The sequence below is a fragment of the Epinephelus moara genome, chromosome 8 (genome assembly GCF_006386435.1).
Source record: "Epinephelus moara isolate mb chromosome 8, YSFRI_EMoa_1.0, whole genome shotgun sequence".
NCBI classification, from domain to species: Eukaryota; Metazoa; Chordata; class Actinopteri; order Perciformes; family Serranidae; genus Epinephelus; species Epinephelus moara.
In genome coordinates this window covers 27,840,486-27,861,210 of record NC_065513.1, presented here as the reverse complement: position 1 = coordinate 27,861,210, position 20,725 = coordinate 27,840,486, and the positions used below count along the sequence as shown (strand labels likewise).

Below are 20,725 nucleotides of genomic sequence, written 5' to 3'. Positions count from 1 at the left end.
TTTCTCTTGTTTATAGATCGCTATCAGCACTTTCTCATTTCTGCTAAACAGAACACAACACTTCCTCAGAGCAGCTCTCTTTGGGGCTCTATTTACTTCAGTGCAACAGCTGAAAGAGGTCGGACAAAGCTGTGAGGGTCAGCACATGCATACACACTCATGCACGCACACACACTCTTAGTTTTCACATTAAAGCTATAACTTTGATATGTCACCTAACTTTTTTGTGCTTTTTTTGAAGTGGTGCAAATTATTCTGTCACCACTGTTTGAAACACTTCACCTAAAAGCGTGAGAGGACCAGGGTGGATGGATGGGTGTAAAAACAACCCCCATCCCTCCTCTCCCTGCTCCACTAAGTCTTCAACTGCTTATTGTTATTTCACTAATAGCGCAGCAGCTTCCACTCTGAGGGGCGTTTGCGGCACAACTGAGCCCAAGCCACAGACGATCAGATTACTGTGCGGAACACTGTGCAGGGAACCCACACCACATACACAATATGAACACTCTCATGGGAAGTGGGAGGCAGCGAGGTGTTCAGAGTGACGGGGACGTTAACAGCCATTAGGGAGTTTTAAGTGATATCTCTGCAGGGCCACCAGCAGTCCCCCGGTGGCAGTCGTAGTATCGAATAACGATAATGGCTAATGCTTACAGCAGGATGGGTTTTCTCTGTCATCCACTTATCATATTAAGTGCAGCAGTTTGAGCGTTGACACTGACCTTTAACTATATATCCACATAAGAGGCATAAACTCATTTATACAGTTAATTTCACCAGTTTTATAGAACATGGGAGCTGAAATGATGAGTTCATCAGCAGGTAATTAACCTGTAATTAATAAGATAATCAATTAACAGAGTTATTTTTCAGGCAATAAAGCACAGCATTTCATGGTTCCAGTTTTTCAAATGTAAGAATTTGCCATTTTCCTTGTGGTACATTATTAACTAGGGTTTTAGCCCTATATAGGAGTGTAGGAATGAGTCCTGAAATTTGGAAATTAGTTAGCATTTTTGATTCCCTCGTCTCAAAGTCAGTGGGTTTTTGATTAGATGACTGAAATAAGGTGGGTTAAAATATTCTCACATTTTGTTCCATGAAAAAATATGTCAGTAAATATCACTGTCATGAATTTTGAAGGCTTTACATGTCTTAAAAATGGTGGTATCCAAGTATGTCTGTAGCCTGTTTATAGCCCATCATTAGCTTTTTACTTCTGGCAAGAGTATTAACGCTTCCTAAAACTGGTGTTCATTTGTGGAGATTATTTAGCTGAACAAACCATGCAATTATCAGTAATTCTTGCTGGCAACAGAGCTTTTTTCTGCAATAATCCAATGGACATCCCACTGGCTTTTTGTGGAGGGAACCAGGGCAACACTAACTTCCATGTCATTCTACAAAAAAAACAAAACAAAATCATCCCTGAACCACTCTATTACATATTTACAACTTACCATTGTGATTTTTTTTTTTTGCCTCAATTTTTCCACTTTTTTTTTTAAAGACGAAGAAGTAAATGCCTCCGTGATGACACATCAGAGCAGTGGCTCCCAACTGGTGTGTTGTGGTCCAAAAGTGGGTCATGGGTCCATTCTGAATGGACCGCAAGTGACTCAGGAACGTGTTGTTTGTAAAAAACACACTGAGTTGGCACAGAGCTTTTATTTTGAAGTGCTGTTTCCTGCTGTAAAATGAGTGAATAATGGACAGCTACTCAGCAGAGACAGCACACTAGCTCAACGACATGGCCAAACACAAGCATGACAATGAAAATATTAAAACATGTGGACCTTAAACTAATGACTGAGAAGAAATCTGGACCCTGAGACTGAACCACTGTATTAGACTGCTCCCTTGTGGACTGTGTGTTAGGTCAAAGAAAAAAAGAGAAATAAGCAATAAACGATGCAATGACGTCCATAAAATATACAAAGGTTTAAATTCCCAGAGTGATTAACACCCTGTTTATTAAGTAACAGTTATGCTAGTAACCCAAATATTCAGTAAACACTACATATTTTTAAATAACTACAGTAATAAAATATTCTAAAAAGGTACAAACTTTTAAAAAAAATAATAGATATCTGCAGCAAGAAAACCTGCTTTAAATCTCCATTCAGGTCTCTTTTTAACCATCTTCCTTAAAACTTTGAAAGTAAAAGGTGTAAAATAGAAAAATAAACTAAAATAAAAATTGTCTCCCCTGTATTATTTCTTCCAAAGGAACTTGTCATTAGTCTTCCAGAGATTTTTGCTCTCCTCTTCTTTAGATCTACCTCTTGCTGCAAACTTAGCGCTGATGCAAACCCGCTGCACTTCCGCCGGGTCTGTTAACCTGTTGATGCTCTCCTCGTTACCCTCATTCAGGATGTCCCAGAAGTCTCTGCGACTGCTCTTTGACACCACCGGGTGTGAAGGTGGTTTGTTCGACTTTGGAGAGGTCAGAGAGTCTATGCAGCCTGCTGAAGGAGAATCAGTCCTGACAGTTACTCTGGATGGAGACGGTGTAGTGACACACGTGCTTACTGAAACGGAGGAGGGTGCAGGGGGTGTTTTTGGGGTGTCCCTCTGTTGTGCACCCCTGGGTTTGGGTTTTAACAGGTCGTCAAGGATTGAGGTGTCTCCTATCAGATCTGTGAGGAGGGAACGGTGACTGGAGGTGGAGGTGGATGTGCCCAGCGCAGGAAGGGAAGGGGTCTGGGGATTTTCTCTCTGGCCTTGAAAAGTCTCGCTGGTCCTGGAAGACAATTTTTGCTCCCGCTCCTGCTCCCTTCCCTGTGCTGTGGGTTTGGATAACGCGGTGGACCTGCCATGGCTGAGGTCCGGAGAAGAAGGGAAATCTCTGTCTGCGCGGTTCAGGAAAGCAGCAGCCTCCCCAGACCCCGGACCACTGCTGCTGGCCTGCTCCAAGCCAAGACCACCACCAGCTCTGAAGGCTCCAGAACTAGAAACACTACCCCTCTTTGTCCTCTTAGGTCCTCTGGCACCGCAGGCTGTCTCCTCCTGCTCCTCTGACTCAAGGCTCCGAACATCACTTAGAGGTTCTGGGACATTCCTTCGTGGGATCTTTTGCTTTCTCTGGGGTGATGGAGCATCACTTTGTGGCTTTCTAGGCTTTGTCTGTGGCGCGGGAACATTGTTTTGTGGGGTTTTGGGCTTAGTTTTAGCTTCAGGATTCCTTTTAGTGTACTTAGGCTTTCTCTTGGCTTTTGGAGCATCCTTTTGTGGGGTTCTGGTATGTGTGCGAGATTTTGCGGCTGTTTTGGTGGATGTTGAAGAGGTAGCAGCTGAAGAGGAGGAGGCCTGTGCTGAATCAGGTTGTGGGAAGTTGTTTGTGACTGTACTGGTCAGGTCAGGGTGGTTCTGTGAGGTGTAATACTTTCGAAGCCAGGCCAGTCTGTGGGTTGAGTTTCCACTCAGAATCTCTTTTGCAAACTGCTGGACTGAGGGATAATTGAACGTTTGTGACATTTCCTCCAGCTGCTGCCTGCACACAAAGGACAAATGAGTGTGAATAAACATGCATGCACGTTCTCGAAAAATGCGAATGGTTTTATAACTAATATCATCTGCTAAATTTAACAGCATATTCAGACACGTACAGTTAGCATGAGGCCTGAATTTGGCACATGTGAGCATACAGTAAGGTACTTTAAATCACACGTAAAATAACGTCTTTAAAAAACCACAAGGCCTATACTATTAATCAGATATTCTGCGGGTCTGTCAGGCCTAGCCTAAGATGAATAGTTCTCCACATATTCAGGCTCATATCCAGACAGCCGTGCAGTATGAGGTGTTTTTCCTCAGCTCCAAGGCAGTCATTAAAACTTTGGTCTAACCAGACTCGGGGACAGAAATACTTCAAAGTCGCTGGTGGTACAGCAGCATTATGGTGGTGTTATTACCATTTGTGGCTTTCACTGGAAAAACAATAAATAAAAGCAACTGCAGTAAAACATGACGCGCATGTGGATTTAAATCGTTAAACAGCGAGGTTAATTGAGGAGATATCAATATAACTAGTGTGTGTTTTCACTCCCTGGTGAGCCTCTGGGCAGAGATACAGCCTTCCCCTTGGGAAGTGAGATTGGACCCATAAAGGTGTCTGTGTGTCTGTATATGAGTGTTTGGGAAGGTAGGGGGCGGAGGTGATGCAGCAGGACAGAGTTGTGTGTTTGAGCACCGTGTGCCTGTATGTGTGCGTAAATGCTTGTTAGGACGTGTGTGTGTGTATATCAGTGTGGGTTTGGAAGTCCTCGGGCAATCATTTTTGGTTAGTCTCAGGAGGGCTGCGGTTGTGGAAGGGGAAAACTCCTGCACTGTTGGGCCTGAACATAACTGGGTAATCTTTGGCATGATGCTGGGAAATAGGTGGAAGGGAAAGCTCAGAGGTGGTCTCTCGCTAAACGCACATACACACACACACACAATTCCTGAGGCCCAGGTGGGGGCGCTCAACACTATATTTGTGGTAAGTTTTGGCCTGCTTCCCAACACTGCCAGGAATTCCTCTCTCTTCCGACTTCACTCTTTACACCCCCTTTCCCCCGTTCTTCCACTGGCCTCATTTATTCTTACTCAAACCTTGCAGGCTCCCTTATTTTAAAGGAATACTTCACCTTTCAAACGTCCATTTATATGTCAACTATTCACCCCATATTACATCGAATTCATGCATAAAACTTAAAATAAGAATTCTTGATGAACTAAAGTAATAGCCGACGTGTTCAAAAACAGTAAAACTACATACCCCTTCAACCCTTCTCTTGGTAAATCCATCATATCTCATAATCTACAATCCGCTCTTTTTCTAAATCTCTTCCTCTCAGCTTTTTTGCGTTATCCAACTACTATCGCCTCCGTTCTTTTCTCTTCACCTCACCTCGTCTGACACCCTCTCAGTACCTGCATATGGCTTGGGGAGTCTCTCCAATGATGATGGTGGTGTGTCTGTTGTGGAGCACAATCTTGTTGCTGAAGGTGACGGGATGGTCCGCACTGGGCTTCTCAAGTGTGACAGTCGAGGGGAAAAGCTCACTGTCTGGTTGGCTCTGTGACAGGCTCTGGTACAATCAAACGAGATGTGGAGCACACCAAATAATTACACTTTGAAAATGAAATACCTCTAATCCAAAAATCAAGACAAAGAAGTCCACAGACCTTATTATGAATCAAAACTGAGCTATCGTCAAGCTAAGAACCATGTGTGTTTGGAGTCACTTGTGTCTTATGAAGCATGTTTGTCTGATACTGGCGAGCCTCACTCTGCATGCCAATATATAATTGCCAGGCACACTTTGGTAGAAAACAGGTCTAAATGACAATGTTTACAGCGAGGCCTGTGGATTATTGAGTAATCCTGTCAAGGGTTTCTGAAAAAAATATATTCCTGGTAAGTTTTTCAAATGTAATTTGATTTATCTAATCTAATTTGTACGGTGGTGGACGAGGGCAAATGTGCTACAACGGCCCAAAACATTTCCATGAAAGAGAAAAATGTTTTTTATGATACTGGGAAAGACTAAGGCCAAACATAAAAAAAGAATAAGTTGCTTTTCATGTCACCTCCTTACTCAACCTGCCTTTTCTCTTCAAAAACAAACTCTCGTCTGGTCTTTTTCTGGGGTTGAAAATCAAACTCAACTACTTAGCCTCTTTTGTTTTGACTGGGTAGGCAGTTTTTTTCCGTTGCACTTGTTTTTGGAGTTTGTTTTCGACTTTGCACGTTTCCATTGTTGTATTTGTTTTAGACTTTCACATGTGGTTTGGAATTGTCATTGTTTCTGAAGCTGCAGCATGTTCCTGCTCGTGGAAATGTTTTGGGCTGTTGCAGCGCGTTTTCTCTTGTCGACCACAATAAATTTGGGAAGGCGAGATAAATGCCAGGGTTCACACACATTTTCATGGAAAAAAAATTGCAAAACTTTTTCACGACTTTTCAGGAACCCATACTAATTTTATTTTACTTTGCCAGCTCGCCCGGCATTTTTCAAACAAATCAAATTCAAATTCTATTCAAACATAATTTCAGTTAGCTGTCATAAAAGGAGGGAGAGACGGCGTGTGGGAGGAAAATGAAGAAACCTACATGATGGTAAACAAAACGTTACGTCAACAGCTACAGAAACACACAACAAAAATCCATAACTTCCCAAAACTACCAATGATTTTTTGAAATTCCATGACTTTTCCAGGTTTCCCATGGCCATGAGAACCCTGACAACCATAAAACTACGTTTACAAGTCTAAACCAGATCAATGTTAAAGCAGTATGTACCTCGTCGATGTCTAGAAGGTGATTGGCCGGCAGCTGAGAGTTTATCTTTCGCTCAAACACGTCTCGTACAGCAGCTCTGCTGATCCACTGCTCTGCTTTGCTCCCTCCCACCACACGCTGGTTAGAGTGGGTGTACACCACCTCATTTACACCACCTTTAAACAGAAATATACATTAATGTTGAAATGAAGTTCAAAAAAATTAGCAGCATGTAAAAATAAATATTGAATCTGACCTAGCACACTGTCGATGGTTACATCCTTTCCTTTGGGTGCTGAAGATGTCTGACGTTTAAGACTTGTAAATGAAACAGCTTTGGGCGTCCCTGCTTGTCTCTTTGTCGTGTCAGTTGTTGCAGCTCCTGTAGATCTCCCTTTCTTAACAGGAGTGTGTTCCTCGTCGGAAGATGTGAATGTCTCTTTGTCTTCTGTGTGTTTGGATCTGGCCTTGCTCCTAGCTTTAGTTCTTTGCCTCTTTCTATTGCAGTCTGGCCCTCCTCTTCCACTGTCACCTCCTCCGCCATGTGAATTTGAAGCGTCCCTCTTGGGCCATGTCTTTGCGTCTAAGTCAAAATCCTCAGATTCATCTGAGTAACCCTCAAAGCAGGACACTCTTGGAACTGGAGTTTTAAGCTTGTAAGGTTTCTTTTTGTCTGGTGAGGAATTTTCATCACTCTCCTCATCTACAATCTTCTTATCTACCCACCCTTTCAGGTCCTGTCTCTGTCTTACAGCATCATCGCTCTGCTTCAAGAGAGAAACCCTCTCTGGTCTCCCCCCATCTTTCTTCTCCCTGTCTTCTTTGTCTGAACCACTGGTGAAGTCCCAGGTTTTCTTTCCTAACTTAGGGAGACAGACTGCACCATTTCCTGCATTGGAGCTCTTGCCGATGCCAGAGGAGGTACCCTCCATCTTTTGATCCTCAGCACCTTCCTCAGACGGGCTTTCTTCTATATCCGTACTGCTGTCCCCTTCTGCTGACTCTGGTTTTCCTTTGACCCTTTCGAGGAGCCTGGAGAAACCGTGCTGGAGGAGACTCATTCGACCAGGACTGGTGGCGTCATTCACACCCCTGCTGCCATCCACTGCATTGAGGTTTGACACCTTTCTCTTTAGTCCCTTCACCTCATCATCCTCTTCACTCCCACTGCTGAAGTCCAACACGCCTATGGCCATCTTTGACGCATCTCTGTACTCCTTGGCAGGCTCCTTTGGAGCAGGGCCGTCTGCAGAATCTCCAGGTGCCTTAAATAAAAAGGTGGAAACAAACAGCTAAAGAAAAGTTCAGATTTACAGATAAGTACAGATTTGCAGAACAGATGCGTTAGTCAACTAGTCAGTTAAATGTTGCTACCCTCGCTAGTCCGCATCAGATATATTAGTCAGTTAAACATATTATTAGGATGCCCAGATTGGCGTACAAGAGTAACCAGGAGCTCTGATCATCAACAGCTCTTTCTCCCTCTCCCTGTCTCCTTCCCAGACACACACAAACACACAAGTTCAATCTCAGACTTGCAAGCACAGAAAGTACGTACTAAGGCTTGTTATTAGTTGGACGTACTGTTTAAATTTCTGTTTAAATGTCAGGGAAATTTACTGTTAGGAACATCCCTAATTTGTAGGTCTGCCCCCGGAGTAAGAATTTTCCTAGTCGACCAATCATTTAGGGCCATTAGTCGACTAGTCGCCCACATGTTTATGATATCGATTTCATTATTAAATTATATATTTTGGGCAGGGCAACACAATGGTTTGAGTTCAAGTAACATTGTTAACACTGTGCTACATTACAGAGAAATACAAAACCGTACTAATGAACCTTCATTAATATAGGCCTATATTTTATCTACAAGTGCACGTCACACACTGAGCGAGCCGCCTGTTAATGACGCTGTCGGCAAAGCAGTAATGATTGTGCTAAGTGGCTAATGGGCATGTAGCTACTGACATGTTTCAGATGATACGTCATGTTTGTAGTCGACCAATGAAGATGAGTTTACATATCACCTTGGGTTCGTCCTTCACCTTCTCAAAATGATCCCACACTTTGGATTTCCTGCCCAACGTGTTATTAACTAGCCTGTGGAATAACCGCAGATACCAGCCCTGGAAATTAGCCTGACTCCTGTCTGACTGCTGAGCGTGGCCACTTCCTGTGTCTGTCCTTTCAAATTAAATTCCCACATGGTCTAGTCATATAGGTTTAGATTTATTTTGACAAGGCGCAGCTCCTAATAGAGTTTCAAGTTTGTTTGTTTTTTTCTGTGATTAAGCGATCAATGAAATCTTGCCGACTAATGACCTTTCAGGTCTACTAACATTTGGTCGACTATTAGGGGGCAGCCCTACTAATTTGCACAGAGAGTGGTACAAAGTAGGTTGTGTGAGAACAAGAAATTGATGCGAAACTTCAAAATAAACTGTATATTTGCAGCGTGAGAAATATTTGGCTACAAAAATTGCACCAAAAGGCTACAAATTCCTCAATTCCCTTGTTAACGCCATCTTGTAGTGCGGACCAGCCCATGTGAACTTTCATCGTGTAATACAAAACAGATGTTTGCAACAATAAATCATAATAAACATCAATGTGACACATGCCCTCCATCATGATGTAATATGAAGAAAACAAAGGGGTCATAACATTTCCTGGAGCTTTATGGCAGCGACCACCAACAGCGATTCCAATTTCACAAAATTTGCCAACTGGATGACTCCTCCGCAATTCTGTTGCGCTCGTGTGCACGTTGGTGCGTATACGCCTCGAGCCTCTCTCTGTGCGTGTAAAGGCACCCCAGTGTATTCTGTATTTTTGAAAGAATCTGAAAGGCCTCGGTGGAGCAGCAGCCCTGTAAAAAGGACCTGGCTGGGAACAGGATGATAAGGGGTATCACTGTGTAAATAAATAGCTGAAAAGCAGAAGACAGGCTTCAGTGTGGTCTGCTCCTTCCATTAGGACAGGCAAGTAATTACAACCAGCTGTTTCACACAGCATCAGAGAGAAAGTGAGAAGCAGACAAAGAGAGCCTCATCCTTTAGTTTTCCTACAACACAAAATAATGAGTGTGAAAATGGCTTTAAAATGATACTCCACCCAAAATCTATGGCATTGTGGCTTTTTTTATGTGAAGAAAATTAAATATTAATATCCTCTGCACTTGAAAGCATTGCTGTAAAAAGTTTGTAGTTCTCACACTGACAGAGAACAGGAGCGGAGGTCAGCTTCAACTCAGTCAGTCACTATGGACTCCAATTGTTACAGGTTTTCATGGCAAAAAAGCAATAAAAAAACTTCCATACAAACTTCTGAAAACACTAAACTAATGCTCAGTATGTTGCAAACACTCACAGTTTAGGCCAAATACTACTTTAAGAGCACTTTTCAATCTGAGGAGGATAATAATGAGACATGAACGCAGTGTAATGAGCCATATTTTGCTGAAAATATGACGATTAAAACTGAAGTGGTTTGAGAGATTTCCAGGTTTAAAGCTTTTTCCCACTATAAAAAAAATCAATCTATTGTAACTTCCTGAACTCAAGCTAACCACAACTCCTGTGAGGAAACCACAAACTTTTTACTGCTACCTTTACAAAGCCTACAGCAGGGTGAGTATGTGATACTGACAAGGAAGATTTTCAGCACAGTATCACTTTCTCCATGTTCTTCCTTTATAAAGTAGAATTATTGATCTCATTTTGACATTTTTGTCCAAGTAGAAGCTGTTTTTACTTGTAAATGGGACATTTTTGGATAAACTCCTCGAAGAACAGGAAGATTACAAGACAAAGAAGAATCGAGGAAGCAATGAAGAAAAGAGTTTGAGCTAAAGGCAGAGAAAGTTAAATGAGACTGCATGAATAGGTTGAGTGACAGACAGGAAGGTCCCTGTTTGAGGTATCGACTCTTTCACGTGGGAATGTGAGGATGAGTGGGCCGCCTGGGAGAGCAGACGGAGAGAGGGATGGGAAGATGAGTGCCCTCGAGTTCTGGGTCTCTGAGAACGGCAGAGTTACTCACGCTAACTCCCTTCGTCTCCTCCTCCTCCTCCTTCTCCTTGCCTGTGTGTGTGCTGCTTGTCATTACACCAGCCTCCACTTGTCCTTCTCGCTGACAGGGAGAGCAAAAGTGAGTCACACGTTAATCAAAACATAACCATATTATTGTAAACCATCAATGTAATGACATTACAATCATCAACAAAAACTTTGTTATCTTTCACATTCATTTTTTCTAGGCAATGCATGACATTTTTTTGAGTATTAGGCATGTTCTCTACATCAAACCAAAAACACTTTGAGCAAAGGACCTCCATTACTAATCCATATAAACACATAAGAGTAAATTCCAAAGAATAGAAATAAAGCAAAAGTTTTGTTGACTGTTTTGTAAGACCTGTCCCACATCCCTGGTGACACAAGGTAAACTGAGACAGTGGAACACATCATAATGAAACAGTAAGTGTGTATCTCACCTCTAGTATCTTGCGGGTGAGGCAAGTCCCTTGGGTCTGCAGCCTGAAGAGGTTTCTTAACCCAAACAGCTCCCCCTTATAGACACCATTCACTGCCTCAAAATACCGCCGTGCACTCTCCTTGCCCACAACAGAGCTCTGCAATTGCTGGAAGATGGGACAAAGGCACGAATTCAGTATTTTTATGTCATTCTTTGATTTGTGTGTGTGGTTATATTAATCCAGTACCTGTTTGTAAACTTGTCTGAGGTAGATAACCTCCTCTACAGTCCCCAATGAGATCAGCCTAAGAACAGTCACATCCCTGCACTGGCCAATACGATACGCCCTTTAGAGACACAAACATATCAACACACAGGTATCATGCATGTAAATAGTAAAAATGATCTATGTTTATGTTTTGAAATCAGACAGTGTATATGATATCAGTCAGAATATGACTAGGTACAAATGATGCGCGGGTCAACCCACAGACTGCAGGCTTTATCATCAGCATTACTGCACTAAGGCTTTCTGTTATTCTGTTTTGACTAGGAAAATCTGTTGAAGTCCAACATATTTAAATGTCTGCTGTCGTAATGTCCGCTAAAAATGTTTGTTAACATGTCCAAAACAGCAAGCAAGGGTGTCTCTGTCCTAAGTGAATCTGTTAAACATGCACCTCTGTAACATCATGGAAACAAACCACTGTATGGATAAGCTGTGCGCTCCTGTAAACAATCCAAGTAGGCTATTAGCTGACCACTCGAGATTATTCAAAAGATGTAACCGCTTAAAACAGTGGTTCCCAACTGGTCCAGCCATGAGATCCAGATTTCTCCTTAGTCATTAGTTCAAGGTCCATAGAGTTCAATATATTCAGCGTCATACTTGTGTTTGGCCATGTCGTCGAGCCAGTTTGCTGTCTCTGTTAAGTAGCTGTCTGTCTTCCACTCACTCTAAAACAGGAAATGGCACTTCAACATAAAAGGTTGTTCTGGGAATTCACTGTACTTCAAAAATTAAGTGTGTTTTCTACTAACTTGACATGTTCGCGAGTCACTTGTGGTCCATTAAGAATGGACCCGTGACCCATTTTCGGACCACGACCCACAAGTTGGGAATGACCGACCTAAAAGATGAGTATTGGGAAGTATTTGCTGTCTTTAATACTGTGATATTTACTGGAAATGACGTACAGTACAATATAGCTAATAACAAGTAGGTCAACGCTTGAAACCTTCAGCTCCAGTTTGTGTTTGCAGTTTGGGTCATTGATTATGCATGTGTTTACAGGCCGGGCTGGTGCGGGTTTTAAAAAATCCTGACCTGCACATCACTAGTAGTTACGCTATACTGGAAGCTACAGCTGCTTTTTGAAGCCAGTTAAGTGAAGCAGTGACAGAATACTTATAGCTTAACATACATGATAAGATAAGGCCCACAACCTACCTGTCAATAGCTTGGAGGTCACTGGCTGGGTTCCACGTGGGGTCAAAGAGCACTACCACATTGGCCCCTACAAAGTTAAGACCAAGACCACCCGCCCTAATGAACACAGAGCCAGTTATCAGCAGTTTCAAGGTTCTGAATACTGAAAAAAGCACCACTAGGCTTAAAATGTAAATGTGAAATCTAATTGTTATTGTTCAACTAACAAGGTGGAAACCAGGCAGAGGTTGATGTGAGAGGAGTTGTTGAACTCCTTGACGATCTGGACTCTCTCTTTCGATTTGGTGTTCCCATCCAGCCTGCTGTAGTCCAGTCCCTCCGCCATGCAGTAGCTCTCCAGCACATTTAACAGCTGACAGGTTCAAAACACAACAAACAATTGTGAAGGGTTCAAAGCACATGAATTAACTGAGTAAAAACTTGCATCTCTACATGTAACATGTGAATTCACTCATTGTTAAGATTGAAGATTTTGACTGAGAAATAAAACGTAAAAACTAGACAAATATTTAATAAAAAATAAACAGATTTTCCCCAGGCTTGTATATTTATAGATATACTATATGGGTAATACTGAGTCTTGTACAATCAAAACTGTATGGACTAAAAAAGCAAAACATAGGCCATGAAAATATGACCTCATAGCAGCCAGAAATGTTATCATAATGTCTCGGGTGACAGCGACCATTAGATTCTGCAGAGTCTAATTATCTTTAAAACTCTAATGGCCCCCACTTATAAAACCCCAAGGCTTACCTATTAATGTATGTCATGAGAAAACCATGTCTCCTGCTACTATTTTTTCTGTAATCAAGTCATCTGCTCTAAAAGCAGTGGCAATTAAGGGTGTGTGTTCAAGGCTGTTGTTGTGTTTAAAAGTTGAATGGATAGTGTAAATCTCTCAAACCAACAAGCGTATTCCCATTTTAGATGACATTGCTTTGAGCATCAAATCATTTTTCGACAGCGAAAACACCTCTTCACGCTGCTCATCCTAATCCAACACTATATATCTGTGCACTCACACACGCAAACACACTGACACACTAAAAATCGGATTTCTATAAACACACAAACGCAGCTCTCACCTTGGTTGAGAGGGAAAAAAGAAGTACTTTATCTCTCCTTTGCAGGTAATATTTCAGCAGCTTCTGTAAAACCTGAAAGGAACACAGATACATTGTTTACCCACACGGAAACAACCCATAATGCTCAAGTTTCTGAACCTTTGTTCCAAAATTGTACCTTCATCTTTCCACTGTACATCGGGTCCGACAAGGCCTCAAATGCTTCATCTTTGCATCTCTTCATAAAGTCTGGAAACTTCTGAAATACCTCTTTACAAATGGCAGCCACATACCTTTCCTGGAAGAAACAAATGAGTCATATTAGTGAACCAAACACATAACTAGAAGATGTCCAATGAACTAAGTCTGGAAAAACTGTTTTTACCTGCATCTTGCTGGTGCCTGTGGTGGACTGAAGCAATGCTACATGGTTGGCAACCTTCCTCAGTATGGCCATGTAACTGAAGTACAGCGTCTTAATTTTTGCACCTTTTGAGTTTCTCTGCAATAAAATAGATTTTTTTTTCCCTCAGAGTGAATCCTTAATTATTTCTAACACATGACAATTTTCCATGAATGTAATTCAACTGCAATAATCCTTCCCACATTTAATATGGACCTATAATGCTTATTTTCAGGTTCATACTTGTATTTTGGATTTCTACAGGAACACGTTTATATGCTTTAATGGTCACTTAAACACTTTATTTCTTTATACTGTCTGTGCTCGAACAACTGTGTTCACCCTCTGTCTGAGAAGGCTCCGTTTTGGCGCCTGTCTCTTTAAGCTCCCTCCCAAAAAAGCCCAGTCTGCTGTGATTTGCATCTCTGCACCGTCGATGCAGCTGGGTGAATGACTGTAATGGAGAATGGCGGCACTTTCTCCAATTAAAAATCACCAATGAAAGCTTCTAAACAGAAGCAGACAGGACCCAGCCGGAATATGATCCGAAATCGAGGGGAAATTAATAACATCAGCAACCAAGATTACAGGTTTCCCTGACATTAGCATGTAGCTACATGTAACAGTGTAGGCTATGTAGAGTAAACATTTGCAGCAGCGTGCCTGGATATAAAGAAATCCATTACGAGCCCATGTCATCTTGTCGCGGATGTAGAGGGAATTACTTTTAAATACATTTACCGCATTATTTGAAACCCTGGCCACATTTAACATGAGCATCCAATAAGGAAAAAGCATAATAGGTCCCCTTTAAATATTTTGGATGATGATAACAAGCTCTGATATTGTGCTTTTTCAATTTCACTGCACTACACTGTATTTAAAAAGCAGAATGCAGACGTACTGCTTGGATAACTAAAGGGACAGTTCACCTAAATCACACAAAGCATTTCTTCCCAACATGTTTGTCTGATTTAGGTGATCTGACCCTGCTCACATAAGAGTCAAAAATAAGATGCACTTAATTAATATCAGAACCGAACCCCTACAATTAAGTTGAACTTGTTACAATACACAGCATACAGAAGCATGCAACAATAAAAAGCCGTGAACCTACTTGATAGCAGCAGCTTCCGCGGGTTTTTCCACTTTGACAGTCACATTTCTCTGAAGACCTCAGCATTAACGTCACATCATCACTGTCCAGCACCGTCTGATACACACTGCGCTGAAAGTCTGTCAGAGTGCAATACACCACCTTCGAGAAAACCAAACACAGAGTTTCTTTGAAGGTTGCTTTAAGACGTCATAGACCTTCATCTGAATATTACGATGATGGAATATAATCATGTAGATGGTGAATTGTGAGCTTCCAGAGAACAGAAGAACCATTAAAGTGATAAAGTCTGGTCTGACTTCACCAGTCTTACCCTGTCATCCTTCTTAGGCAGCTGTTCCTTGATAAGAGCTTTAGTTCTTCTGAGGAACAAGTGGGAAATCTTCCTCACAAGGGCTCTGACAGTCTTCCTCCCTGTGGCTAGGGCACGTTTGGTTGCACTGTGCTTCTGACCATGCTCAATAGGATCTGAAAACTTGTTCTTGAAATGTCCTATGTTGCCAAGACAACCAGGTATGGCCCTAAATAGAATAAAAAAATATATGAAAGCTGTTAGGAACTAATTTTCAGACAAAAAGTTGAAACTACAGGGCATGAGATGATTGAGATCTGCTTCTGAATACACAAATGACAAATGTGTTGTAACATAAAAGTCTCTTAACCCACCAGTCCATAACACACCACAGCTCCTCAAGGTTGTTCTGTAAGATGGTGCCAGTCAGGCCGACTCTGATCTGGTGAAATATGAGTGCATAGCATGAAAAGCAAAGTCCACATACAAAGCTAGGTTAACTATTTTGTTAGCAGTTTATCACTTTGGTGGTACAATTCAATATACTTTAAATAAAGCACAGAAGAAAACCACTTGTGCTGGAGTAGAATGTAACTAAGTACATTTACTCAAGTATTGTGCTTAAGTAATTTTGGGGTACTTGTACTTTACTTGAATATTTAGATTTTCTGCTAATACAACTAATAAAATATGATGTATTATTATAGATTAAACTAAGCAGCAATATATAAAGTAATTAAATTCTGCATGATGAGTACTATCACTTTTGGTGCTTTATGTATATTTTGATGCCAATACTTTTATATTTTTACTTGAGCAAACCTGTAAACAGAGTATTTCTACACTGTAGTATTATTACCTTTACTTGAGTAAAACATCTGAGTACTTCTTCCGCCTGTGCACTTGAGGACAGACATTAAAGTTCTAAATGACAAGCACCATCAGGGCTCTCCACCATCAATAAACCCTCACTGAGTCTAATTACACAAAAAATAATAAGACATAAGACATAACATAAAGCTCTCTGGGGTGTGCAGTGTCCTTGCCGCGGCGGAAGTGGATTCAGTTCCAGCCCAGGGCCCTTCTCTGTATGTTGTCCCCTCTCTCTCCCCCATTCACTTTTGAAACTGTCCTTTCATTAAAGACAAAAAAGCCCAAAATCTTTTAACATAAAGTTCTCTGACCTTACATGTCAGATTCTTCATGGCCTGCGTGATCTGAGAGTTAGGATTTTTTATCTTGTGGGCCTCATCCACAATCACAGCCGACCAGTCTATGCTGCAGAAAGGGCAAAGGTAGATTTTAGTCACAGAAAAAAAAAAAAAAAAAGATCATGTATTTAAGGAATAAATTAAATACATGTAAACAAGGAGCATGTATTGTGTGGTGTTTGTTGCCTGTGTGTGTTGAGCACGGTTCTTACTTGTTAAACCGATCCAGACAAAGGCGCAGAGTCTCATAGGTAGTGAGAGCGATCTCAATGCGTCCCTTCCTGATGCGAGCCAACTCCTCCTCTTTTTTCAGACCGTGGACCACCACACACTGGAAGTGACCCCACGTGTCCAGTTCCTCTTTCCAGTTATAAAGCACTGACAGTGGGGCCACAATGAGGAACACCTGGACCAGATCATGGAAACACCAAATCAGTGCTCATATCTGCAGCTGTACACTATTGCTGCACGTCATTGAATGCATCTGGTATTTTAAAAAAGACTTTATTTATCCCTACAAGTTTTATGATTCATAAATATTTCCATGTACATAGCATATTTCAATACCCACTTTGTTTGATTTATTTTGCTTTGAGGAGGTCATCTGACTCTGCAGAAACTGAGGCCTGTTGTTCTGGATGTCCTGCCATGTGCCTGTTTTGTGCAATACAGCAGCAAGGAAACCAATGACCTAAAATATGACCAAAGAGGTGGCGAGAGCGAGATCAAGAGAGACAGCCGTGTGGAGAAATCATGCAGACATTTAAACATTTCTGACAACAGATGTGCAGCTAGTGTACTTTGTACCTGTACAGTTTTTCCCAAGCCCATGTCGTCCCCAAGGATACAACCTCTAGAACGGATGTAATTGTTGTAAATGAACCTGATTCCCTCTCTCTGGTAATCCCTCAGGTATCTGTTGATGGTGTAGGGGACTCTGTGTCCACCAACATGGCCCAGCTCTAAGGGGACACACAGCCTGGTGTCTGTGACGCTGCCGGGAAACAGGGGTTTTTCCTGGGTGCAGTGATTCAAACCTGGTCTCATGAGTTTTGAGACAGGCACAGCTTCCGCCGTTTCTTCCTCATTCTCTTCTGCATCTTCATCATGGTTAGTGAACACCACCCATGCTGTGGTTTCATTATTATTATGCGAGGAGGAGATCAGTCTCTTAATGGTGGATTCTCGCAGGGTGCCATCTCTTGGGTCAGGGGCCAGACAGCTGTCACCTTCACGCCATGCTGCTATTAATCAATATAAGCATGTCATTCGTTAAATGTGCTTTGTAACATATCAACAAATATAATTAATCAAAAGCACACACATTTTTTGGATAATAGTGGGTGTGTATAATCAAAATTAGTCAAATTTTACCTTGGTTTACAACAAATATCTTCACAAAATAATATCTTTTCATGGAAGGGTTTGGGATGCATTTTCCTACTATTAAACTCCCTGCAATATCATCAGACTAACAGTAGTTAAGTTTATCCTATCTAAACATAGATCTGACCTACTGATTGAATCAATCTTATGATAAGAGAGTAACTAAGACCCTAATGTTCCTGGACAGGAAATATGGCTAACTTAATTATTAGCTAGCTTCGAAAGCTTTGTGTAGGGCTTGTATTGTGTAAACCAGTGTTCCACTGAATTGTAGAAATAAGTAAAAAACATTAATTTCAAACCTTTATCTGCTGTAGATGTTGAAGCCATCAGGATACATTGTAAGAGTCCTCCCCTCCTCTTCTCAGTGTGTAGGTGAAGTCACTGTAGCATGCTAACGTTAGCTAGCTCGGTTAGCTTAACTTAGCGAACATATTAAACAAAAGAAAGGGCGACGGCAACTATGGGAAAACTGAGTAAGCTTTCACTTTATCCTCCGGTTACGTTCATTTAGTTGCTAAAAAGGCACAGGCACACAGACAGACACAGACACACACACACACAATCAGCAGAGCAGCTGCAGCCCCACAGCAGCTTGATGGATGTTTATGTATTTTCACGACGAGAAACGCACTTTCGACGATTTTCAAACTGATTTAAAATACAATTTGAACACCTACTCCACAAAAGAAAAATACTACAGAATTATTTATTTTAATAAAACGAATGTTTTTTGTTATTTTACTGTCTCCCCTTTTTTTTAACTTTACAAATTTCACTGTGGACAGCATGTTGAAAGTGCTGGGGCGAATCTAAATTACCATTCTACGAACTAAAACAAAACTAGGTTCAATTTAATTAAAAAATGCTGAAATAAAATCTGAGGAGCATTTAATCTCATCAGTGCTCTTATCAGCGAATGTACAGGCTATATATATCCATAATAAAATAAAATAAAATAAAATAATATATTATTGTATTTCTGCTGCTACAGATCGCCTACTTGGAACTTCTGCCCATTCACAATAATGTGTAAATGTGCCATTATCAGTCTACAGGTCTTTAAAAAGTCTTAAAATGTCTTAAATTAAATGTTACAACAATAAGGTCTTAAAAGTCATTAAATAGTCTTAATAGTCTTGTAGAGTGTTAACTACTACAAACATTTTATCTAATTTAATCTATCCATTTTTTAAATTTCTTTTTGTGAAAATGAGAGAAACCTTTCTACGTAAAAGTCCTCATTTCTAATGTTACAAATCTTAAAAAACAAACAAAAAAAAACAGCTATATAACTGACATTTACATCATATCTCCACTTACCTGCTGGCAAAATGTAAATCAGCTTAACTCACTCTAATAACCATATTCCTATAAAACACTTACCTCTGCACCAGACCACATATATACTACCTGCCTGCAATGCTTACTTGCAATGCTTAAATAAGTAAAACAAGATTTGTCCAGAAATCTGTCCTAAATTTAGTTAAATTGTGTCTTGAACAGGTCTTAAAAAGCATTAAATTTAACTGTCTGATACCTGTAGACACCCTAATTATGTACTACATGGTGCTGACATGTAAATTGTAAAATGTCACTTTCCCACGTGTAATTGATATTAAAGGAACACTTCACCCACAAAATGACCATTTGATTAGTCATTCCATGCTTCCTTGGATTTGTGAAGAAAGCTTTGTATGTCTTGCATGCCCCTGCAGAAAACAGTAAATTGATTGATTGGGGACCATGTTGAATGACTGCAAAACTATAATAACACATCCATTTACAAACTCTCTCACAACTTTCATTTATCCAGTCCTATGCTTGCAGGCTACTTCCAAAACACATGCATTTTCACTAAACTCTCACAAAACTTATCTATGCTCTCTTCATCACCACAAAACGCATGTTCTGGAAGTACTGAGCATTCTACTGGATACATGAGACTATTGCCTACTGCACAAATTGTGATAGAGTTTGTAAATGTAAATGAATTTAATTGCCCAATCTCTCTGTGTAGAGGACCTTATAGTGTATAAGCATGTATGTTTATTCAGAAAGAAAGAAGGAATCAGTGAATATGTGTAGGGTACATTATTACTAGTCTGATTCTAAGGACACAATTTGGCATTACAGCGAAACAATAACACATCTCCTAAAAATGATTTTAGCATTATAAATACTTGGTCACTGTATTTAACCACAAACCTTGAGTGATTAAAAATAAAGATCTGCCCATGAGGCCAGAGTTAAACTGTAGAGTAGACTGTGAGAGGCTGGGAGAGCACTGTCACTGAAACATTTGTAGAGTGGAAACAAAGCATCATCATATCAACCAATATTGCTCAACAGTCAAGAGACTACCACAAGCAAGTCTTGACAGAAGGTGAAAGAAAGGAATCAGTTCAGTTTGAAAGACCTGAGACTTGGTGGTCTCAGAAACAGACACAGAAAGAGCAGGGTGAAGAGTTTGTCTGTCCTCTGGGGTTGATACGACGGCCATCAATAAGTTCATTTCAAGGTTTTCTGTTGCTATGCGGAACAGACTTGTAAACACACAGTAACACTGTCTCAGTTCTCCATCCCCGATTTGACTTTCCCTAAACGTTGGCCATGGCTCTGCAGATGAGGCACGACTGGGTCCGCTTCTCGCCATGGTACACTGCCATACAAAAATTGAACTTTTTGTTCCTGTTTTCTCAACACTGGGAATTTATAGGGCAGCTGCCACAGATGTTCTCATAAAGAAAGCCCAAACACTGATGTCAAACGGTTTACATACTGCACTGGATCTCACACACACTTGTTCTCTCACTGAACCACAAGGGCCTTCTCTGGCCTCATTTACAATAATACATTACCGCTCAAGCAGATAGAGCTGGGATAAATAGATCATTGGCTGCAGATAAGAAGTTCTCATCAACAGCCGTTTTCACAGATGACTAGCTGAATTTGTTGAGTGACTGTGTCAAGTGGGCTGTGTTGGGCTTTGGCTTGATTTTCTAAAATGAAGTGTCGGTTTTCAAACTTCTTTGCTCCTTGCTCGGTTTGG

General features: G+C 41.0%; 1 protein-coding gene across 3 annotated transcripts; it reads right to left on the bottom strand.

Moving 5' to 3' along the window:
- Window positions 1–1,532: 1,532 nt before the first annotated feature.
- Window positions 1,533–18,268, bottom strand: ercc6l2 (excision repair cross-complementation group 6-like 2). Of its 3 annotated transcripts, none has more exons than XM_050051692.1 (20): window positions 17,976–18,268; window positions 17,095–17,528; window positions 16,859–16,978; window positions 16,500–16,693; window positions 16,261–16,354; window positions 15,451–15,518; window positions 15,098–15,305; window positions 14,785–14,925; window positions 13,650–13,766; window positions 13,443–13,562; window positions 13,286–13,357; window positions 12,404–12,549; window positions 12,198–12,293; window positions 10,995–11,094; window positions 10,767–10,913; window positions 10,313–10,402; window positions 6,525–7,533; window positions 6,290–6,444; window positions 4,918–5,075; window positions 1,533–3,496 (listed from the first exon to the last, which is right to left on the bottom strand). In XM_050051692.1, exons 1-20 carry the CDS (start codon window positions 18,001–18,003, stop codon window positions 2,218–2,220), a joined length of 4,776 nt encoding a protein of 1,591 aa, XP_049907649.1. In that variant the 5' UTR covers window positions 18,004–18,268; the 3' UTR covers window positions 1,533–2,217. The 3 variants fall into 3 exon arrangements, with proteins under 3 accessions (XP_049907649.1, XP_049907648.1, XP_049907650.1); XM_050051691.1 differs by having other exon boundaries at window positions 1,534–3,496; window positions 17,095–17,531; XM_050051693.1 differs by lacking the exons at window positions 16,500–16,693; window positions 16,859–16,978; window positions 17,095–17,528; window positions 17,976–18,268 and having other exon boundaries at window positions 1,535–3,496; window positions 16,266–16,331.
- Window positions 18,269–20,725: the final 2,457 nt, after the last annotated feature.

Coding starts and splice junctions, on each gene's coding strand:
- ercc6l2 (XM_050051691.1), bottom strand. CDS start 18,003: ATGGCTTCAACATCTACAGCAGATAAAG. Junction 13,358..13,442: donor TGTACAGTGGAAAGATGAAG/GTACAATTTTGG, acceptor TGTTCCTTTCAG/GTTTTACAGAAGCTGCTGAA. Junction 3,497..4,917: donor ACTCCCCAAGCCATATGCAG/GTACTGAGAGGG, acceptor CTTTGTGTGCAG/GCAGCAGCTGGAGGAAATGT.